Source organism: Anarhichas minor, unplaced genomic scaffold, assembly GCF_050575085.1.
Source record: "Anarhichas minor isolate MPS153535 unplaced genomic scaffold, ASM5057508v1 ptg000136l, whole genome shotgun sequence".
NCBI classification, from domain to species: domain Eukaryota; kingdom Metazoa; phylum Chordata; class Actinopteri; order Perciformes; family Anarhichadidae; genus Anarhichas; species Anarhichas minor.
The window spans coordinates 5,364,848-5,389,275 of NW_027466582.1; the positions used below are offsets into that span (position 1 = coordinate 5,364,848).

The following is a 24,428-nucleotide window of genomic DNA, read 5'->3' on the forward strand; positions in this document are numbered from 1 at the left end:
TACTTCTCACTTGATTTGTTACCTCAATAAAGATTGTACACATGAGTTTATGGTCTCACTCGCTAGGTTCAAGTGTTTTTTGATACAACATGATGTTCCTTTAGTAAATTATGGTTCCGTTTAGACTGAAATAGAGAATAAAGCAGAGTGTGCTTTAGGGTGTGGCTACCTTGTGAATGATAGCTCGCTACCATGGTGTTGTCCGGTCTGGGAGAGTTGTTTTTTTAGTGTTTTTTCAGTACAAATGTCTTATTCAGCGTCTCATTTCTCTTCTGGGAGCAAAAAAACAAGATGACGATGGCCGAAAGCCGAACTCGAAGGCTTCCAAACGGTACTTTTTTATTTATTGTAATGAAATAATTTTGCATGCACAGTACATACATACTTTAGCCAGTAGCCATCCTCGATCTGGTCTATATTCTATCAGTGTGATCCACTGGCTTTTCCAGCCACAGGATGATTGGTAAACACAGACTCTGACTCTGATCTCCTCCCCTAAACTGAACTCTGATAGGAGATATTGATGTTAAAAGTCCAGGTGATCATTTTCAAACTTTGAACAAACTTCAACTAAGTGCTTGACCAACTGGTTGTTGTGTCTCAACAAGTGCTGTGAGTTATTCCTGAGACGTCCCCTGCAGAGTTGAGTGATTGAGCTGTTTGTCTTCAACATTTCCGCACAAGAAATAACTCACGTTTTTAATCCAACGTGGTGTTTTGATTAATTATAGAAAAGCGCACATACAATGTGTGAGGCTGATCGGTCAATCACTGTAATCTTCTGAGCTGTGATAGACGGGCTCTCAATCATCTTGACTGTCATTTATTTAGTCACTCTATTGCCTCACGACGTGAATATATAGTTTTTGCTGGTTGAAATAGTCTCTTTCTCTGTGGGTTTAATGCGAGAAAGCCGCTTTAATGTCTTAGCAGTGGATGTCAATAATTTAGTGGCGTGGGGCCACATCCACTATTAACAACTGTGGGAAACCCTGGGCATTGTGTGCCGTGCCAAAGGGCCAATTGCCCTTCTGCTGGTGTATTCACAGATCAGTCGAAAGTAAGATTTAATTATGGGCTGTGTGGCTTTAGGACACCCACTGCCCCTTCAAAAACCTCGTACAGGGCTGCTGTGTTAAACTGATCAAACACTTGAGATTTCTGAACCATCTCAACCTCATCACATGCACGGGTTAAAACAACATGAAAATGTCAACAATCATCACTGACACTCCAAACAGGATATGATTTTTATCCTGCTGGAACCTCTTCAAGTTTAAACTAATGATACTAAAAGCAAATGAAACCCCCTCGCATACTGGTAATATGATGCAGGTGATGAGAAGCATCGAAACAGAATTCAATTCAATTTAATATTCAATTCTTATGCATTGATGCATGTAGTTTATTTTAGAATAATGAAAAGTGAAAAAAACAAAACATATCTCTCTCAACAAATTGGCAATTTTCCTTTATTTGTTTGTACTCAGACACTGAACCCAAGTCCGTCTCATCAGTTCTGGAGGAGGGCTCTCGTTACAAGTGGGCTGAAGTTTGTCCAGCAGGCCCCTAATTTGCTCACACCGACTGACACTTTGATCCCAGTTTTCTCGATCTTGATTGCAGGATGCTGCAGTTCCTCAGGGGGCAAACCAAATTGGTGCTTGTACAAAAATAACTCTTAAGGACTGCAGATACACACGTAATACTTGCGTTGTATTATATATGTCAGTGTATATGAATAAAATATCAAATTGGGGCTTTGATAGTCGTTTTAAAAGGCGCACGCAGTATAGTAGTAGCTATTCAAACTTTAAAATCACTTTAAAAGGCAGGACATTTCTGTCTGCTGGCTTATAGGTTGTTTGCCAAGACGACAAAGGACAAACAGCCAGTTCATCAAGACATGGTATGAAACCCACTGTACTCCAACATAGTACAGACGGCACTCGTTTACCAAAAAGTGAGCTCATGATGAGGTGAAAGCACCAGTGGTACATTACCAACATGTAGCACACTGTCAGTCAGCACCTTTCACCACAGCGGTAATTACTCAGTGCAGTTCTGCAGCGGCTTCACCTTGAACATCCGTATGTTCTGCTCTCTAACCTACACGGTAGCCTTTCAGGTGGGTGTTGACGTTAAACTGAAATCCTCCATGAAATGTCCAAAATAGCTTAAAAACATGTTTGTAGACCTTCTATAGACCATAAATATGCACATTAGCTCTTAGTTAGCTTACTGTGTCCAAATAGATATACGTCACATGTTGGTTCGAGCCTCACATTGTTGGATTCAGACCAGGCATTTTATATTCACCCTGTGTGTGTCTAAAATGATCTACAGTGTTGACGTCAAGTGTCCCCTGTGCGTTGAAAGCAGTTCACATTTAAAAGACTACAGTAGAGCACTTTGATGTTGGAATATTTATTTGGTGAGAGTTTATTCCTCGAGGAAAGACGGTGACATATGGAGGAAATTATTTCACAGGAGTTTATTGAAGCTCTGTTTCAGTGGCATTCAGCCCGTTGTGTTTGATTGTGTGCACACGCCTGCTTGTTTGCATGGTCCTTATTATGTTTTGGTGTGTGTGTGTGTGTGTGTGTGTGTGTGTGTGTGTGTGTGTGTGTGTGTGTGTGTGTGTGTGTGTGTGTGTGTGTGTGTGTGTGTGTGTGTGTGTGTGTGTGTGTGTGTGTGTGTGTGTGTGTGTGTGTGTGTGTGTGTGTGTGTGTGTGTGTGTGTGTGTGTGTGTGTGTGTGTGTTTCATGCCAGTCATTCTCAGGAGGAATAGATGACTCCACTTTCATCTGTCTGGCCTTCGCTCTCTCTCTCTCTCTCTCACAGACACACACACACACTACTCTATCTTTACTTTATCTCCATTTTTATCCTTTGGTGAACTGTGTGTGTGTGTGTTTTCACCCACGTGGCTCCTGACAGCTTTCTGCTCTGCCTATCGATTTGCCCCAAAGCAGCTCCCGTCTCTCTGACACACACACATACACTCCCCCCCCCCTGTTTTTTTTTTTATCATATGCTGATAGCAGGGTTAGACTGCATTGCAGTTTTTAATCAGGGGAGAGATACCCTGTCTGACTACACAAGCTTCTTTTGGACAAACCACAGCTCACTCTGTAATTGCTGTTCGTCCTATAGAAACGTGTATGTGACCGCGTTCTTGTATAACTTTATAAAACTTTCGAAGTGATGGTTTTTTTTTAGTCAGTCGTCTTCTTAGTTTTGGAAAGTCACTTTACACACATGCACCAATGCACCCGATGCTTTCATTTTTTACTGTGTTGAAAAGTAAACGGTTGTCATCAAAGTAATAATTCAGCTGCCGGTAACAGCAATAGTTAGTCAAGACTCATTTACTCCAGCCTCCCCGTCTGCTTACTTCATCTCCATGTTTTCTTTCGTGCATCATTTTGCTGAAAGCACGGCTACTTCCAGTCACAGTAGGCGAGCATGTCGCATGTGGTCGGCATAATTTTAACAGCGCTGCTTCCTGTGCCAGTGGGGAAAAAAACAGTGTTTTTGAAGCAGGCAGTGAGAGCTAGCAGCTTTTTGTTCGTGTTCACTTTCATGCCTGTGTGCATGCGCTGCTCTCTGTCGCACTGTGTTGTTCACGTTGTATCGTTTTGTTTGTTGACCCCTCGGTATCAGTGGTTGAAACTGGCTTACATGAATCGCTGTGTTGACAGGAATTATGTCTGTTCGCCTGCATGCGTGTGTGTGTGTGTGTGTGTGCGTGTGTAACCATCTGCTTTTTCACTCGTGGTCCATGTTTGTTTCTTTATCCTTATTTTATTCGCTCTTTTTTTCCCTACCGTTTGGAATGGCTTCATATCAGGGAAATTAATAATTTGTCTTCAACTGGCTGAAACTATCCCTGAGGGATTATGATCAGATATAGCTCCTGTAGCTAGCCAAATAAGCTAACATCAGCTCAGTGGACACAGTGGATGGGGATACAGCAGTTCTGAACAGAGCTGTTTTTGTAATGTAACCAACAGTATAACCCCACAAACTAATGCAGCTGGTTAATGATATATGCTCCCTGGCCTTGAAAGTAACGGTCACTACTGTAGGGAGTTAGCTGGTGAGTCGGAGATGCTAACGGTTGCAGCCGCCATCAGAGTTAATAAACACACAACGGCTCTTTGGCATGTAGAGAAAGCTAAAGCTTGACAGGCCTGTTGTGGCCAGTTACATGATGTACTAATCTACGATTGGACAGTTGCTATTTGGAGGAGATGTTTGAACCTCCAAATGGGGAAGTGGTAATGGGCCAAAAAAGACAAATATATCGTTCACAAATATACTGTGCAATTAGCATTTATCCTGCTGTCTACTGCTGTAACTGATCTTTGGATGGACAGATGGATAGTGACGATAGGAACTGAGTTTGCAAGTGTTTGAAAAAGCTGATTGACCGAGAGGCCGTGTGTCGGATCTAATTTGCCAGCACTATAGTGTTACGGCATTGGCTGACAGTCTCGTCCCTCCCTCCTCTCTCTGCCCTCCTGCCCTTCCGCACCATGTTGTTTGTACATCACCACAGAGGAAATGTTGATTTTAATCACTGGGCATAATTAATTACCATCCTTCCTTGTTAAGAAAATAAAAGCCTCATCACAGCCACATAGTAATCGGCAGCTATTTATTTGCGGCCTCCTGTAGGTGAGTGTTGATTAGTGAGTGCAAGAGAGGATGTGGGTGTGTATTTCTTTCTGAAAAGAGTGCATATTTGTATGTCTGAATGCAATTTGCAATGTGTGTTCAATGGAGAACACGCAATCCATATATAATCAAGGAATCCCAAGGTCTTGCATCCCCTTACATTTTCAAAAAAATGAAGAGATGCGGCCATACAACTTTATAAAATGCTTGAATAGCTAGGGAGTGTTCAGTATTCAGTGTTCATAACACAGCAAAGCAATAACAATGATGAACAGGCTTTGGGTTGCAGTTTACGTCCAGTGATGGATTTGAGAGCTTTAGATTACAGCGAGGGCTTTTTACAGGTAGTTAAGATTCCATTTCTGTTTCCCAAATGACCTCCATTTCCAGAGGGTCCTGAGCTTCAGCTCTACTCATTTATTGCTCCATCCCCCCATCGTAAGGCGCTTCACTACACCGCTGTGCATGGATCCGCTGTGCTGCTGCCTATTTGCATACGCATTTACTTGTAAATTAGAGGTTTAACACCACGGATGTCTCAAAATCAGTAAGAGTATCGGTACTTTATAAAGCAAATCAGCCAATGTGAGTTCTGCTTAATTACCAGTCAACCATCACATTGGTCCATTGTAACACAATTACACGAGCAAGTGGATTATATGGAGCCCCACTATCAGCAAAAGGAAGTAAAGGTGATTCTTTTTATGTTCCATTTTGATTATTTAACTTGCAATATTATTTAAAATATAGGCTTTATGCAGGTTTTTGAAAACTGGAAAAAAACAAAGCATTCTTGTGTAGGACTGTAACTTTCTATTTTAAAAGTGAAGATTGTTTTATATTTTTCCATTCTTTGATGACCAGGAATATCTTAATTTGCCATTGTCACTTTTTCAACTCATTTTTAGAAATTAAGGAATCTGGGAATCTTTGTTATGGCCATTCAAGGACCCCTGTGCATCATATGTAAAATAGCTGTTAGGGTATGATGCATACTAGCTGAATTTATGGCCAGTGGACTTTTTGTCGCTAATGTAAATCACCAAAATAAGTGCCTTTCATATTTTATATTTCTCATCAACATTCAAGCAGATACATCTGTGTGCCTCCAGTAGTTGCCAGAGAACTAGCAATGTGTGGCTTTATCCACTATTGACTGCGCAATGATCTACAGCGTAAAGCGAGCTGTAACCTTTTGCAGATGCAACATGCAGTGGGGCGGCCACAGGAGCTCCAATCCACCTAACGTTTGCAGCATGACAGATTTTTATTGATGTGACACCGAAAAGTTTCCTTATCAATTTGATGGCAATATTGCATCATGTATTAGAATTACCGTGGTCCCCTTTGGCGTCTTAATGCAGCTATTCATCCTCTCTAAGGAAAAGTGTTTTACTGCTTTACTGCATTTCACTCAATTATTTTCAATGGGACAGCTTCATTTGCTAACCCAACAATTTGGAGCTACAGTAGATCTCACCAGCACTGATGGAAGTGCACAGATGGTTTCTGTACTAACCCAGCTTCATTGCAAAACTGCCATAATAAAGATTTAAAAAAGAAGCGTGTGTTAACAGGTTCAGTTGCTGGTGTCTTAAAATGTTTAAATGAGACTATGTATAGACCTTCATACTGGTGAAATATCGCCAGGCTTTACATGGATATCCAGTCTTATAAATGTGATCCCACCATTGAGGCTGAAACTATGTTTTATGAGTCTGGCTGCGAGTGATGTGTGTATGTGTGTGACGGAGCCTGTCTTTGCTGCAGCCACGCTTTGGCAGGTTGTAGTTTTCCCCTCAGAAATCAGCCGCTCTCTGAACTGTTAAATCACACTAGAAGCCAACCTCTGAGAAGAAAATTAATTACTTTCCCTCCGCCTCCTCCTCATTTTTTCCACATTAACCCTCCCTCATTCCTTCTCACTCTTACACTCTGCTTCTCATACTGGTATGGAATAAGTTTGGCCACAGGTGACGTTTTTTTAAACGAACAGTGAAACGTGCCATTACGCATGAAGCCTCGTTCCTTCCCTTTCAACGCCTCGCTTGAAGCTTGCTTTGATGCTCGTCTAGATTTGAGGGTTTGTGATTGCGCAGTTCATTTGGGCTCCGGTTTTGGCAGGATGCCTTTCCCACAAACTCTACTGCAATCATCAGGTTGTCAAGTTTTCGCCATCCCAATCGAGGGCTTCATTTGAAATCAGTGAAAGCCGCTCTCCTGTTTCTGTGGCGCTTGTTTTGGAAAAGAATCTCGTGGAAGTGTCCAAGATAACAAATCACTGAAATCCACTTCCTGCTGCCATCCATCAACATATTTATCCGCAACATTGCACGTGTAGCAGAATTTGAAAGGAACAGATGGTTACTCTAGTTACTCAACACTCTTCATTTTCCTGATGTCTGCTCAATGAACTGGTGTTGTGTTATAATCAAGAGCCTCACAGCACGCCTTTTGCTTCTTGAGTTTTCAAATTGATTTGCCTTTCTCACCTCCCGTCTTTCTCGCCACCTCTCCTCTCAGGTTGAGATAGAAGATGTGGAGAATGAGGAGAAGAGATACGCCCTCTTCCTGGAGCTGCTGGAAGCTGCACAAAAGTGGGAGGACTTTCAGCTGCTCTCGCTCCTCCTTCAAGCTTGGCCACCCATGATGAAAGAGGAAGTGTAAGACAAATGATTTTTTTATCTCTTTTTCATTGCCCTTTGGTCAAAGAAATGGTTTGACATTTTGGGAGTCGATAAAAAATAGAGCGCTACTGCCGGGGGCTGGTTAGCCTAGCTTAGCATTTAGACTATAAACAAAGGGAAACATCTGGCATGGGTCTGTCCAAAGGTCTAATCTGTACAAAAAAAACAATAAAAATGACAAGTTAAGACTACCTAAACTAAGACTACCTCTTACTTTTGAGTAAGAGGTAGTCTTAGTTTCCAGCCTTATTTTTCAGAATTAATGCTAAGCTAATCAGCTGCTGGCTGTAGCCTTATATTTAACCTATGGACATGAGTGCTATTAATCTTCTCATCCAACTCATCTAAATGTCAAAACTATTCCTGTAATCGTCTCTAGTACAGTTATTACTTCCTTATGAGTTGTCGCTATCCGGCATATATGGTTCATGAATATCATTCGCACATTCTTAAAACCTTACTCGCCTCACTTACTTCTCTCTCTTTTAACAGTCCCTCTCAATGCAATGCCTCTCAGCATCTTCAGCAAGTTCAAATGTAAAATTAGAGCTTTTTCACCAGTTGCTCAGTGAGAGTGTTTTGTTTCTTAACTGTCACTTAGAACAGCGTTTATACTGTCGCTCGTTCGTTAACAAAATCAGTGACATATGAAGACATTGACATAATAATGGGCGACGTCTGCGCAACGTGTTCTCATTTCCCCCCGAGAGCATGAAAGGAGAATACCGCCTCTAATCACTCAGGTCTACGTATTGCACATAGACCGGTTGGAAATTAAATCGGGCGTCTTCACAAAGCTTCAGGCTCTGGGCTTCTTGCACCAGCTGGCATCTTATGAGCCTCAGCCAGTGTTGGCTGTTTTTTTCGATAAGTGCCTAATGATGTGATTGCTCTTCTCCTTCTCCATTGTTCTTGATTAAAAGCGAGTGGTACTCTGAAGTCCGCCGAGACAATACAGGGTTATGCTGTCGGGAGTTTATTCCTTCCAGCTCAATCGAAGCAGACTCTTGTTTGAAACAGTTTCGATCAGCAATTTAAAGTAGAGCTCTTCTCCGGTAGTTGTTTGAAACTCACTAAGCTGTTTATGTGTGTGTGTGTGTGTGTGTGCATAAGTCAGCTTTATGGACTCTGACAACTTTGTCGGTTTGGTGATGAACAAGATTTACATGTGTCCATTAGTGATGCGTCGGTTTAAAGGCCAGCACAACCTGCCTGTAAGATACTCTCTCTTTCAACCTCGAAATGAACTGTATTTTGTCAGATAAGGGGATCACGTTCCTGCAGCGACTTCCCAACCTGCTTGCGATGTAACGGTGATTGGGTCAGGAGTGGCCAGAGACAAGACTTCCAGGATCAGGAATGTCAGCAACAATGGCATCCTTCACCTAGTCTCGCCTAGTGTCAAACGAATCAAGAACTAAGAATCAGGAGCTGAAATGCTGTTTGAATCCTCCGTGCATTAGTAATGGACTGCAGAGTTGGCATTGAGTTTGTGTCTTTTTTTAACTGAGAAGCGGTAGGAGGGTTGGGATTAGGTTCTGGACGACACAGCTGCTTCAAGTTCACCCACAGATTCCTCTGACTTTGCGAGTGCAGAACAGCTGTAGTCAAACCGTCGCTGCTGGGACAGTCGGCTTCAGTCACTGTGGACTGAGCTGTTGTACTGTAATTCTGATTTAAATGCAAACATTATGCCGAGTACAAACTCAGCTTCTGATTGCGGATTTTGTTTTGGCTTGTCGCTTTAGTCTGCCTCATTTAAACCGCTTGAGTTAATTTGCTGCAACAGGCACTACGATGTAATCTGCCTCTCTTTGAAGCTCAGGAGCCTGAAATTTAGGACCGATCTGTGTTTAGTGTGCATTTTATGTGTAATGGCCGCTGCACCCGGCAGTCATAATTTGGGACACAAAACTCAGAATAACTTAACCTTCAAATGTTCCGTTAGGACTTGAGGGGAGCGTGACACACGGGTAACCTTAACTACTGGTCTGACTCAGCATTTAATCCTGGTCGGGATGGAAGTGTGTTTACTGCGCGTATCTGTGGAGAGGTAATCTGTTTCAGTAAGACTACAAGAGGCTATATTGAGTTGCATCTGAAAAGCTTATCCTTTTGTCTGTCCGCATAAACTGAGTCATGATTCAAAGCACGGATGGAGGCTGGCTGTGACTCACACTGCGCCCTGTGACAGATTTGGCGAGCACACAGACACTCTTAGTCGCATGCAGCAGAGCCTCCCTGTGCCCCTGGTAAAGCACAGGAAGCAGCGGTGTGCCAGACGGCACAAGTGTTTGCTCCCATGGCCGCATCATCCGAAGGTGAAGCGGCTTGTCAGGACAAGACACCCCCGGTAGCTGGATGGAGAGCTGCCTTTGATACCGATGGTCAAACACAGGAGCCCCGCTGTCCTCCCTGCTGTCTCCCTCTTTCTCATTTCAAAGCTCTTTCTATCGCACATACCATCTCCTTTTGCAGATATACACAGGCACGCACACACACATCGCAGGGTCTCATTCCTCTAGCGAGCTTTCTTAAGACACCCTTCAGCCGCCTAATCTGACATCAGGGTTCAACCGCTTTGCTTTTTTATTTAATTTCTCAGCATATCACTGAGGATTTATCAGCTTGTTACCATCTACCCTTTATCATGTGAAAACACCCGGAGTGAAACAAAGCCCTTGTTCATATCAGATTCATCCTCTCATCTCCAATCACCTCCCTTTCCTTTCCGGACTGTTTGATATTTAATGTACTGCTTGTCACGTTAATCACATACGTATAACTTTCAGCAGTGCTGGCCTATCGGCACCATTTCATTTTAACCTCTGGAAACATATAACCTCCTTTGAAGTGGTGCTTGACTCTGATAGTTGAGTGATGAAGCTCTTCTAACTAAGGTTAAAGACCTGATACAGATATAATGAGGCTTTGCATTTGGATGGATGGATGGATAGAAAGATAGATGGATAGATAGATACAGACAGACAGATAGGAGCCTAACGACGTGTGTGTGTGTGTGTGTGTGTGTGTGTGTGTGTGTGTGTGTGTGTGTGTGTGTGTGTGTGTGTGTGTGTGTGTGTGTGTGTGTGTGTGTGTGTGTGTGTGTGTAACTTTATTACAATCTTGGGTTCGTCAGCGGCGGCACTGGTCGTTTCACTGATAAAATACAGCCTACCGATCTTACTCGTGGTGACGGATTCAAACACCACAAAGCTCGGCAGTGTGGTACAACACTATTACAGCAGCGGCACTACAATTATGATTCACAGCACTGAACGGGACTCAGCGGTCCGTAGCATACACAATAACAGTACAGTTAAACTTAAAACAAACAAGGTTACAGAAACACACTATGACCTGTCGCTGCCCGGACAGCAGCCTCTTACTCGAGATCGCTTCGTAGCGATTGACGCGTGTTTCTTCGGACTTGTTCGATGACCGCGGACAGCAATGCGCTCCGTCGGCGGGTTAAGTGCCGTGCTCAGATCGATAGATAGATTCGATTATTCATCCTTTTTATTAAACAACCACAACGTCCATAACCATTGCTGTTAGTGGGCAGTTAGAGGGACTTGATTATAGCATTGACTCCAGACCATGCTCATGATAATATTAATAGAATTAATCATCTCAACACGATCCATCCGTCAACCAAGATCTAATTATCAGATAATGAGTCGTTCTCTGGTTCCCATAGGTGTATTTTGTTCCCTCCTATGACTGATATTAATAAAGATCCACGAAGGTGGTATTACCCTAACATCGTTGGCATTTGCTGGCCTCGGTGGGAGCTAATCGGTTACTCTGGAGGCATTAGCAAAGGTCTTGAAGACCTCATAAAAGGAGCGTGTCAACAAAGTGACGCCTGTCAGTGCTGGCAGCTGGTCCCCCTGGTGTTCACAGAGAGAGCGAGAAAATGCAGCGTGTAGGTGTTTAATATTAACTGCAGGAGTAAAGTGGTCAAACATCTTTCCTCCTCGCTTACATGTCAACGTCAGAATTCATTAGATCGTCTGCAAAACCCCTTGATAGTTCTGTCTGAGCTCATGTCAGCCTGTGATTTGATGCTGTTATTCTTACGTGGCTGTTGTATTTATATAACATACAGTAGTCGGCTGCTGTGACCCAGTCATTGTCTAAGAGGATTACAATCTGGTGGCACAAGACTGTAGAGTATTGGATTAACATTACAGGAGTTTTGCATGCTCTTTTACCATATGTTGTCCTGAACACGCTCACTAATACAGCTAATGTATTCACCGGTCTATGTTCCTCTTGTGCACGTTCAGCAGAGGACTACACAGCAAACGCACTTCTCGTTCACCGGTCTGTCTTGCTCTCTGTTTCCAGGGCAGAGTCGGAGCGTAACCCCTGGGTGGTGCTGACCTCGGCACTGCTGACCCGCTGCCAGGCGTCGGAGGTCAAATTAGACCTGGGTCAGCAGGTCGTCACCACGGTGCGATCCATCTACAGCACCAAACACAAGCTTCCTGTGCAGGTAAACATCAAACACTTCATTGCTTTACTTTGACTCATTTCAGAGGGAATGACTGTACCGTTACGTCCACAAAATGTATCTGACAGTTATAGCTGCTAGTTATTTACAGCTAAACATTTAGTTTGATAAAATACAAATATTTTTTGGGGGATTAAACTACACAAAGATTTTCACTGATATCAATGTCTTTTATCTATTGTTGGATGAGGTAACACGATGGCAATTGAGCCTATGGCCCATTGATGTAAGAACTGCAATATTTATATATCCGTATTGTGAAGTGTCTGTGGCGACATCCCCAGAAAAATCTTATGTATTAAGTTACTATTTATGCAAACCAAATATTTCCCACTGCTGCAGCTTTATGTTTAAAGATTTAAATGGCTGAACACTTTTATGAAGTAGTCACAGGAGTGTGTTTTGGATCCAGAAGTCACCGCTTGTGCTTTTTCTTTTTCTTCTTCTAAAGTATTTTCATTCCTGGAGATGTTGGTAAAAATCCAGTATTCAAAAGTAACAAATATCCCCATGCTTCATATTTTGAAGAGATACAAAACAAGCAAAACACGCAGAAAAAAAAGATTAGACGGACATTTTTAGTAAAAACATTCTCTTGAGCCTCTCGCAGTATAGTTCATTTTTCTAAGGTTAGTTATGACATTGTATCTTTATACATTGTATATGACTTGGTACTCTAAAGATGGCACTGTGTGGACTTGGGTCAGTAGGGACCCCCTAAAACATCTGAAAGAGTGTTGAAAACCAAAGACCAATAGTTTTGAAGAGCAGAGCGCCACTGTTCCCGGGTATGTCGATGGTGACTTAACTGACCTTTATTTAAATGAAAATCTTAAAGATTATTACTTCAAATACAGTGAGGATAGTGAAAGCTTTGAACCAAAGAAAAAAACGCGGCTTCAACACATTTTCGATTCCCCTCCGATAAACATTATGAATATCTCACTGCAGTGCCACCATTTTACCCCATATCTTAATACAGGAGCCTGAAGCTATTAAGCATGTTACCCACAGCAACATGTTAGCATCAGCTCAGTGCTTTTTGCAATGTACTATAGGCACTCGCCGCTCTTTGATATCTGACTGCCCCTAATGCTATTCATGCCCTACTGAGCACCACGGAAGTAGTAAGCCTAATGCCATTCTGTAGGTCTGGCTCCGGCTGACTGTGATATTAGTTTAGTGCTAATGCTATTCAGTGTGAATGGGCTAGTGTCTGCCTGGCTGTCTAATATTAGTGTGGGAAGAGGGGTGGGAGGCGTAGAAGGAGGCCTTTTACTCTGTTCTGAACAGCTTTAATTTGAATCTGCTGGAATGAAACCGCCAGAGCACGGGGATGTCAGATTGCATTGTGATATCCATATATTACTGGATAGGACTGTGTGTGTATGTGTTTCTGTGTCGACCTTTTTAAAAGTATTATGTGCCTGTATGTCTGTACAGTATATGCACATCGATTAACCTTTACTGTTCCTTGCCTACTCTCTTCCCTCTGTCTCCTGCTCTCCTCTTTTTTTCCTCCCTCACTCCTTTTTACTGTTTTCATCCCACTTTTGCCTTTATCTCACCCCCGCCTCCATTCATCCGTCCATCAACACATCTTTCCATTTATTCCCCCCCCGCCTCTCTCCCTCTCTCTTCCTCTCCAGTGTATCAGACATATAGCTACCCTGCTGCTCCAAGACCACCAGAGCCTCCAGCAGCCTGCACTCAAGCTGATGGCTGAGAGTGGCGATGAGCAACTGCTGCAGCTGACTCTGGATCAGATCAACAGCATGAGCGCAGTAAGTGACGTTTTAATAGTCTGCATGGTCCATGTTCAAATTTCAATGTCATTTTTGGGGGGATTATCGGTTATTTACTGAGTTTCTAAAGTTTTTGGAAAAAATAGTGAAACATTTACGTCACAACTCTGCGGAGGTCAAGATAATGTCTTCATATTCCTTGTCTGGTCCATTCAAAACCCAAACGTCAACGCGTTTCAGTGATACGCAAACCCGCGGTAGATGAGATCCAACGTCATCATTGTTTCTGATCTCCGTGTATCGCTTGTGTTCAGAAGGACACACACACACACACACACACATTGTGAAACTTCGAGTCTTGTGAGAGTTTGTGTTTGAAGCAATAATATAACAATATAAAAAAGGTGGAATACAAAACAAAATACAGGCAGGAAAGGAGACTACTGATACAAATTTGAGGCAACAATTATAAAACCATTTCACCGAATGAAGTTCTCCAAAAGAATCTCAAAATTCACATAAGCGCTCATTTACTTGCTCGAAGCCACGATCGGATAAGAGAGTAATAGTTTAAGACTGTGTGGGCCGGCCTCCACTGTTTCCCCATCAGATAAGCAATTGTCACAAAGTAGGCCTCTCGGACCCAGCAGACCCTCTCTTTGTCCCTGCATCAGATAACAGGAAGCCGCTCTATTTAGTGACAGAGGCCCCTATTAAATGAAACAGTTACAGCTCCTATATATCGGTACACCTGAGCAACATGCTCGCTTTTATCCCGCAGAGAAAAGCGAGCGGGGCTGAAGGAGGCGGGGTGTTAAAGTTGGAAGGAGAAAAAGATGTGTGATTTAGATGTGGGAAGAGGAAATCAGATGGAGGGGGGAATGGGTGTTCAGAGCGAGAGATGAGATGAGAAGGGAAATTGCAAAGACGGAGCAAATGTATGAACATGTAAAGCAAGCATGACTGAGACTGAAGTAGAGAGGACAGAGCAGGGTGCACAGCCTGAGTGTAGAGGGGGATAGTTTAGTAGGGAAGACAGAAAGAGAGAGAGGGGGCGGGGGGGGGTGAATAGAGTGAGACAGGCAGTGTGTCACACTGCTTTGAGAAATAATCTCGCCTCTGCCCCCTAAGAGCAGAACGAACAGGGCCATGTTCAGAGGAGCGCAGTACAGTGTTCATCTGAAGATAGCATCAACAGAGACGGAGATAAATTGTCAAACATCTAAGCATCAGATAATGTGTTGGCTCGCAGCGCACTGTGGAGCTGCATGCATGTGGGTGTGTATTTGCCTGTGTGTGCGAGTGTTTGTCTATTTGTTTTCTAGTACAGTATTTCTGATTGCCTAAATACGTTTTTAAAGGACCGGTTCACTCAAATTATATTAAAAAAAAAGGGGGTTCAGGATATATTAAATGTGTATTTAGGGAGGCTCCTGTCAATATCGATTCTGAAAGCCAAACCGTCCTGCTTTAAAACAACGAAACATGGTTGGGTTGGTGAGGTCATGCTGCTTCGTGACTGATGATTATATTTCATTGGACATGAAAAATGATCCAGGAAGTCCATTTTGAGTAATAGATCCGGTTAGTTTTAAGACTTATGGGACGGCAAAACACTGCACATGAGTTTGTAACACTCTAATATAGGATTTTACAAACTATTTTATCTTTTAGTTACGACCCTCGCGATGTAAACAATGGAAATATAGCGCATGCACAATGTAATATACCAGGAATGTGTGCTTTTGATTGACCACAACGGCACCTTGCCAGATGAACGTCACAACTGTTTGGCGGGATCACTCTGCATTGGAAACCCTGCTGATGTTGCTGCACGAGCCTCATTAGAAATGCTGAAGTCCATCTGATGCTTAGTCCGCTTAATAAGGTCGTATTGGTGGCAACACCAGATCCAGTGTCTGACATCGATTCCTCCCTAATAGTATCTGCACGTTGCATTAGAGCTCCCAAAACTTTACTGGACTGAAAAAATGTTACCTCGACCGAATTGCCCCGACCCTTTAACAGAAGGTCTTATCAAGGGATCAGAAATGATTCATTTTAGTTCAGCTTAGTCGATCAGAAATTCAGGTGAGAGCACTGTGGAGGCGTAGCTATTAATTAACTGTTGTTATTTTTAAATTACTTTAGGCGTTTTCATTTGTTTTGTCACATTGTTTTCAGTTCCACACACTCGTAAAAACATATTTTATCACAGAAAACCATGTGGTTTTATTTACTTTCATGTCTACATTATCAAGCCTGAGGCTGATTTTTGCCCACAATGCATCATATATTTATCAACCGCAAACTGCAAAAACACGGCGCTCTTAATTAAATACGTGGAAAAGACATGCCACTGTGAGTGACTGACGTGCCTTGTCTTCAGCACTCCCCCGACCGCCGTGTGTTCCCTGGCACTCTGCTCTGTATCTGATGTCATAGATTACAGCGCACATTCTTTTTCTCCAGTATCAACACATTTGTATTTTTCTTCCCATAAGAGACATGGCCCTGGATCACGAAAAAAAAGAAAGATTCATTCTGAAGATTAGTTTTTAATTAAAATGGTGTTACAGAAAACCACTTGACACAAAACGTAAGGGAGACAAAGTAATTTATTTGGTTTTCGCGTGAGCTACTTTTATTTTGCTTCACATTCACTGTTCTTGCGTTGCTGCGGAGGAGACCACAGTGGGCGTAGGAGGAGGGGGTGTAGAGAGAATGGAGTCGAGTGTATGAATTGAAAGGGAGACAAAGAAGTAGTAGAAAGAGCAGGTAATGAAGAAGAGGTTCTATTGTTCTCGATGATGCAGGAGAATACCGCGCAGGCTTCTATTTCTTGTCACTTGGAACAGAAGCACATCTCCTCTCTCTGCGCCGCTCGCACTTTCTCCCTCGCTCCCCCCCCCCCCCCCCCATTATTTCCTCCTTTCCTCTGCTTCCTTTCCCGCTCTGCTCCTCCTAGTGAAGATGTATGGAAGCACGGAGGAGCAGAGTGGAGCAGGGAGCCAGAGTTCAACACCAGGCTGACTAATGGAAGACAGAGACAAGGGGACGATAAGAGCTGTCCTGCCAATATGAATGAGCTGTCAGCATACATAGATGCACCTGCATGTGTACAAACACAACACACACGCACATACAGCTGCAGTCGACACCAAAGTTCTCGCAATCCTCGTGTCTCCTCGCCTTCTTTTTGTCATTGGCTCTTCCACTCGCTCTTTCTCTTCCTTCATCAGATTTACCGTTAATTAATCAACTGTTCAGTCATTAAGCCCCCCCCCCCCCCACCTCCCCAAGTTACTGTTGCTATGCGTGTCAGGCTTTCAGCCCCCGCATGGCACAGATGCAGTTTAATATGATAACAATGGCAAATTTACCTCCCAAAATTCTACTCCCTGCTCTTAGGAGGTCGACAAAAGCAGGCTTCTCTTCTCCAGCTGGTGGCCATCAATGTTTCCCTCTGAAAGGACTAATGCACAAAACTGCACAGCTTTCATTTGACTTCAGATATATTCGACTTATTTTTAAAGGATTTTTTTCCACATTTTCATTCTAATCTAATCATTCTAATCTAATCATTCTAATCTAAGTCTTGGCCTTGGAAGAAACGCTAGGGGGGCCGCTGTAGGAAGTAAGCTAGTTAGCTGGACATGCTAATAACAATTGCAGCTCAACGTTGGAGCAGATAAACTCAAAAAGACACAATTATGTGTGTCTCTTGTACTACACTCCACTGCTTCTCCAAAGAATCATACACCTTGTTCATCTGCCCAGTGACGGAAAGACGACGTATCTGTGTGCAAGTGTGTGATCGAGTGATTATGAATCTAATTGCTTGTTTAAGTGGGCTTGTTTACAGCTTTTGTGCCATATTGGACTTGTTAATCTTGCTGTGTTTGCTCACCGCGTGTTTGTGTTTGCTCATGTGCGTCACATCCCCACTTTTATTTATTTATTTTTGGCTTCACAGCCTCTTCGTCTGTCACTTTCAATCATGTCGCGCTGTAAGCAAGGACTGTTTGGTGTTTGTGTGTGTGTGCACGCTCAGTTGCGCCACTAAAGCCTGGGGACAGCGAGGACGGAGGGATGGGAAGCAGAGAAAAGCATGAAAGAAGAGAAGGGAAGAAGATAGTTGTGTGTGTCGCTTGGCATTCCAAAGATGCTTTATGATTTAAATGATAAAAGAAGGCCTGGCCATACATTATGTATTAGGCATTGTACGTGTACGGTAATTCCAATTAAGCTCTCAGCCGAGTTTAGCTCAGGGAGATAGAAGGCGGAGACAGACGTATACAGGAAATGAGAGACGTGCAGAGCAAGAATAGAAAACAAGGGCGTTAAAAATTTACCAGGCCAATCAGTCAATATTTAGCGTCCATTGTAGACGAGCGGGGGAGACAACCTTGGCTGTCTTTCACAGAGCAAGATAGCAAGAAACGAGAAGGTAATAACAAGAGCGAGAGGGTGGGATGGACATCTTATGGCTACAGTTTGATGTGTCAGCTGTCTTGTCATGCTGAGTGTTTGTTCATTCACTCACGATGCACGCCGGCGGCATGTGAGAGCACACACACACACACACACCTACACACACGAGAGACAAGATGCCTCTTGTTTTTGCTTCACCAGAGAGACAAAGTGTTGTTTGAACCTTTAAAGGAGATTTGGGGGGCTTTTAACCTGACACACACCCACACACACACACACACACACACCTTTACCACATAAAATACATACACCGCGGGACAGGTTTTCATGTTCTCCAAGCCGCTGACCTTTGAGAAAGAAAGCAAGGCATGATGGATGTATTCCCTGCTCAGCCAGATTCTGTTTGCGATGAACTGTTTGTAAAGGCGAGGCCCGGACAGACCGCCGGGGGAAGTGTGAACAGTCAAAGAGAGAGAAGGGTGAGGAGGGAAGCCTCACAGGAGGGGGGGGAGGCAGTACGGATGGATGTACAGGTGTGTCAGAGGTACAGTCGACTGGATCGTTAGCTGCAGTCGACTCGGAGGATGGCGTACTTGACAGTTGAACGCTGTGACTCCAGTTTGTGGTGCGCTTCGGCTGAGGATGTCATCTTTTATATGATTTTATATGAGACCAATTATACTTAAATGAGACCAAACTCTTCCCATATGTAAAACTAAGTAATAAAGTAATACTTTGGTAAATACTCTAATTTGCTTCCCTCCTGAGACTTGGATAAAAAGATCGATACCAGTTATGTTTTTAAGCTATCAAGCTGGAGTCAGCAGCCGGTTAGCTTAGCTTAGCATAAAGACTGGAAGCAGTCTATATATATATATATATATATATATATATATATATATATATATATATATATATATATATATATATACTTAAAGAAATAAGATATATACGTGTTAATTAGTGAGGTTTAGAGGTTTAGGTCGACTAACTTTGTTACCTTTGCTGTACCAGGCTAGCTAGGCTAGCTCTCTATGCTAAGATAAGCTAACTGTACCCTGGCTGTTCTGTAGCTGCATATTTAATGGTAGATATGGGAGGGGTTTTGATCTCCTTGTCCCTCAAAAAAAATTATATGTTAAACACGTTTCCCAGAGTGTCGAAATATTCCATTAATTGAGTGATAATTTGATATGTTCATAATTTGTCAAGATATGTTTACCCTGAAAGTTTATAAATGAAAGATATTGAATTATCCCCCGTCCATACTTTGCTTTTATGAATTTTTACATCATTAAGAAGTCAAAATCAGTTATGAAATTATCAATATTGTCCGAACTACATTTCTCAGTTGCTGCAGAATTAATAATTGTGACTTTAGTCAAGAATATAAAGGTAGAAAAATAAAATTTTAGATTCAAGACGGTATGGATAGTAGTGATCATTTCAACACTGTAGGTGTGAACACTGGACGAACAGCAATGCCTGGAATGTGACAGAGCTGTTCATGCTGTATAAAGGACATAAAGTTATCTGCTCCACTCTGATATCAAGACCCCCATCCCTCCATCTCTCTGCTGCTCCTTCACATCTATTTTCAGCTCCACTGTCAATCCAACTGACTCTGAGACTCAAATCTGCTGTCTCTCTACACCGTCAGACAGTAATAGCCTGGAAGGTGTGTGTGTGCGCATGTAGGTGTGTGTGTGTGCAGGTGTGTGTGGCCTCTACTTGAGTTCTTTTCTGTGCTTTCTGTTTTCCACAGTGGACAAGGAAAGACAGAATGTGTGTATATTTAGTACTGGGTAGCTGTGCTTTCTCACAGTATTTTCTGTACACATCCCATGTTGCCCAAACTCACTGTGTGTGATTATATACGTGTGTGTATGTTACTTTTCTGGTCGAGCTTTCCGACCAGTGGTCTCCATGTACAGTATGTGCCGTGCAGAGCCACGTGTGCTCCAGTAGGTGTGAGTCCTCATTACAGCCAAACACCCCAGAAGGTGATTTCAGTCATTAGCACACTATCAGGTCAAATCAAGTCTAATTAATTTGTGCATCCTTTAATCACGGTAATAGCTTCAAAGGGCACAGCGATTAATGAGTATTTGCGATTCATTACGTTTCTGGTCTTATTTGTAGCCATGCTCGTGGAATGCAGAGATTCACGTCTCCCTCAGGATTAATTGTTTATAACAGAAGTGATCCTCTCACTTCATGTAGCACGACCAGCATGTCGATTTCTTTCATTTGCTTTGGTTCAGGACCAAATACTGTACAACAGCTTTACTTTGTGTTCAGTGTTGTGAGGTTCGGTAACGCGGCAAAGTCGGTGAAACGACGTGCGACAGGACAGACGACAAGACTCATATCAAACAAATCCCCGGGTTAGTCGAACTTTTTTGAAGTAAAACTGCAACTGTTAATTATTTAAATGATCGATTAAGTAGATTTTCGAGCTTAGTCGCTTTGTCTTGTTTTAACACGATCAACAATCCAAAACCCAGCCTGTTCTACAATGATATGAAATGCAGTAAATGGGCAATTCCTCAAGTGAAACGGGAGGCATTTGTCCTTGATTAATCACTTGAACGATTATCAATTTGCACAATAGTTTGCTTTCATAATCACTTTTTCATTCATCATTAGTCGTTTTAGCCCTATTTGTAATAGTAAGGTCTGCCCTGACTGTCTGCCTGTAAACAAATGTGTCTCACATTGTTGTTTTTTACAGTCTACACTTATTTCTGGCTTATCCCTTCTCCGTGAAGCACTTTGAACCGCACTAACCTGTATGAAAGGTGCTATACAAATAAAGACATATACAAGTAAAGTTTGATTGATTGATCCAAATGTAAGCTTCCATACTTGCTGTGGTTGTTCGCCCCAAATGTACCTTTCTCCAGACATTTTGGTTTCACCTCTCAACACTTCATGTCTTGTTTACAGGCGGTGTTGTCATCTAACCGTCTGTATTTCTGGCCTTGTCTTACTTATTTCCTCGTGCTGTCACTGTGTTCTCAAATCTCAGGAAATACTTTGAGGACAATACCCGTTGAAAAAACAAAAGACTAAAGTTCTAACAAACTAATCATCCTTTGCTCCGTTACCCGTGAAGTTTGAAATAGTCTTTGTAAGATATTGAGCTTCAAAGTAGGTCAATGTTGACTGCAGCTCCAGAAATCGCATGTAGAACATTTGTTCTGGGCCTCTGCTGTGGCTCCCAAATCAAAAGTTTGAAGTGTTAAGTTGTTTTGAACTTGAAGTGCCTCTCCTTGACTCCAGTGTGCATTCAGCCCTCGGAAACAGTTGGTGCACTTAAAAATGAATGCATCTGATGCTTTCAGTGCATGTCTGCCGTTCTCCGTCACACATTTCCCGTACTTCGCAGACCTCCCGTCTCCTTTCCCTTAATTCTCATTATAACCGGATGACCTCCTCGTCCACTTCCTGTCTCAAGTTTCAAAAATGTCTCCGTCTGTCTTCTCTGTCGTGCCCCCGTTCCCTCCCACAGTTTGTCATGATTCATCTGGTCCCATCTCTGAATGGAAGGGAGAGATTAAGTTATTAGTCATGCATGACATAGTCTATTTCTGAAACTGTTATATGTCAACCCTCTGTCTCCCTTTGGAACCAAAGCAACCATGAACTTGTGTTGTATTTAAATGGTGAATCACATCCGGAATATTCTCACAGAAACGATGAATTTTGGGGCCAAGTGATAATGTTCTTTTTCGGATCGGCTGTCATTACTACAAGGTAAAACGTATACGCGCGAGAACAAAATATCTGTACCTCCACAAGGGGACGGTGTCCTTGTCAATGACAACAGTTGAATGTCTCTCAACTCTCGCGTGAAACGTTCAGGTTCGCCGATACCCAGCCTGGCTGGTGAAGTGATCCTTTCTTTAACAGTTTCATGTTTTTAAACATGAATTGTCCTTCGAGGAGGGAGAAATGGAGCGAGGCCGGCAGAGATGAGTTTTTTTTTTGAGGTGAGGGAGAGAAATTCATCCGTCTCTGCTCCCCTTCTCGACTACAGAAGAGAAGACGTGAGCTCCACATTCATAATTGATCTGCCTCAGCTCCAGAAATACCCTGACAGGGACTCGCTGTTGTCTGTGCGTGTGTGAGCGTGTATCGTTTTAGCAAGTGCAAGCTTAATAATAGAGGACAGCAAACAGGTGAGAAGATGCAGAGGAGATGGACTGAGTCACTTTCCACCCCAGCACTCAGCCTGGCTTCTCTTTGGCCGGTGAACCACTCACAGCAGCCCCAGCGGCATTTTAGCGGTTTTCATTTGCATGCGTTTCATTGATGTAAAGAGGCGGAAGATGGGATTAAAACGTTACGTAAAGGTTTGTTTGTGCCTGTGTGAACATGTGTTCAGAACTGTTTTGGTAACCGAGAATGTTCCTCTCAAAACTGCATAGAAAGGTTTTTGTGTGTGTGTGTGTGTGTGTGTGTGTGTGTGTGTGTGTGTGTGTGTGTGTGTGTGTGTGTGTGTGTGTGTGTGTGTGTGTGTGTGTGTGTGTGTGTGTGTGTGTGTGTGTGTGTGTGTGTGTGTGTGTGTGTGTGTGTGTGTGCTGGCACAGTGGTGAGCCACAGGGTCAACACAGGATTTGACCTAACACTCTGACCTCATCAAGTTTCTTCAGGCGTGTAACACTGTAATTACACACAGTCTGGACATACTTCTGCTGCAGCAGGAAGCTGCACTACATTGTTTCTGCTGTTTTGTTCCGTGTTTTAACAGCCAGTGAATGTTTAGAGTAGGTCTGCTGAATGAGAGCCGCTTACCTGGCAGATGGACTGGTTGCATATTCGCCAAAATTGTGGCAGTTACTCTTGGCATCTTTTCACAGGGATGAAAAAGAAAAACGAGATCACACTTAAAAGGGAAGTTGGTTCCTCCTGACTCCATTACCGCATGTGTGTTTACACTTTCTCCCTCCTCTCTTTTTCCTCCAGGAAACAGCTTCGTCCTGCGACGCCGAACTCCTCTCATTGCTTCTGGACGCGGGGCTCCTGGTGGGCTGCGTCTCCTCGGCCCTGTACCCCCTGCTCAGCTCCCACATGCTGGCCCACCAGCAGGAGCGAGGCTGGGACGTCAACAAAGCAGCCGCCGAGCTGCTGGCAGCGGGCCACGGGCCCGAGGCTGGCTCCCTGCTGCTGGCTCACCGCGGGACCCACCAGGCCCAGTTCACCTTCAACTCTGCCTTGGCCGTCCTCAAGAAGTGGCTGTGAGGAGGAGGGGGGAGGACGACAAGGTGTGAGGGGAAAGAGCGCGACGGGGGAGGCAGCTTGGACAGGAGCCACTGACTGCAGTGATGAAGCAGATTTAGGGAAGCCAAGTGGGAAGGTGTTGAGAGAGGAGTGGAATTAGATTGGATTGAGATCGGAGGGAAATTAGCGTGAGAGTAAAAGTTCTATCAAATCTCTGCATTTTGTCCCGTAATTGGGTTCATATCAACTGAAGGCACGTCAACAGCAGCAGCAGCAGTGTCTGCCTTGAAGAACGGACACCTTTAATACTGAAACACATACACACACATACATGAACACAGCGACGCAGCCTCCGCTGTCTCTCCTTCATAACTCCAGGTTGATCGGAAAAGGCACTTCCTGCTTGCCTTTGTTTTTGTGTGTGTGTGTGTGTTTCTCGCTCCTATTGTGTGATACAGTAATTGAGCAGGAGCAGGGAAGCAGTGGGTGGATATTAGCCTATTGTTCCGTGACAGGTTTGCCTCTTTGACGTCCCACCGTTAAACACCCTGCCTCTGCTCCATTGTTTTCCCCCTAATAACGTCTAATTAATTCCTCCTAAACAAATTAGCCCCGCAGCTGCCCTGCGCTGTGTGTTCGTGTGTGTATGCGCATGTACAAATATATACAAGCACCGACGCCCCGCGGATATCACGTAGGGCTAATGATGATGAGGAATAAACATGTGCATGTGTGTTTATGCACACAGCGACGCTCTCCGCATGCTGCGTTTCTCTGTGTAAAATGCAGGTTTGATTGTGTCCCGCCTTTAAGATCTGAAATAAAGAAAACTCTAACGACACGAGAACGAGTGATTTTTTTTTTTATAATTGTTGAACATTTAAGTCTTTGAAATCTTTTCAATAGACGTCTTTGGCGTGTGATTTTTTTTCTTTATTTTTTTCTTATTTGTTAAAGAAAAGATTTTTCAAAGACGTCCGTGTTAACATTTCAGTTTTACTTTTCTTTATAATTACTGTATTTTGTTTAATAAAGATTTATGTTCCAGAGAAATACTTAAAGCAACTGAAAACGTGGTTTTGTAGAATTTCTGTATATCATTAAATATTGATGACTAAATAAACAACGTTTAAG

General features: G+C 43.1%; 1 protein-coding gene across 5 annotated transcripts in view; it reads left to right on the forward strand.

Moving 5' to 3' along the window:
• Positions 1 to 24,135, forward strand: part of nbas (NBAS subunit of NRZ tethering complex) — a 126,005-nt gene extending 101,870 nt beyond the window's left edge. For all 5 annotated transcript variants that reach the window (XM_076084747.1, XM_076084748.1, XM_076084749.1 and 2 more), the window contains 4 exons: positions 7,207 to 7,346; positions 11,724 to 11,871; positions 13,539 to 13,673; positions 23,040 to 24,135. In XM_076084747.1, coding sequence (XP_075940862.1) covers positions 7,207 to 7,346; positions 11,724 to 11,871; positions 13,539 to 13,673; positions 23,040 to 23,315 — 699 coding nt within the window. In that variant the 3' untranslated portion in view covers positions 23,316 to 24,135. The remainder of the gene's footprint in view (positions 1 to 7,206; positions 7,347 to 11,723; positions 11,872 to 13,538; positions 13,674 to 23,039) is intronic.
• The last annotated feature ends 293 nt before the right edge of the window (positions 24,136 to 24,428 follow it).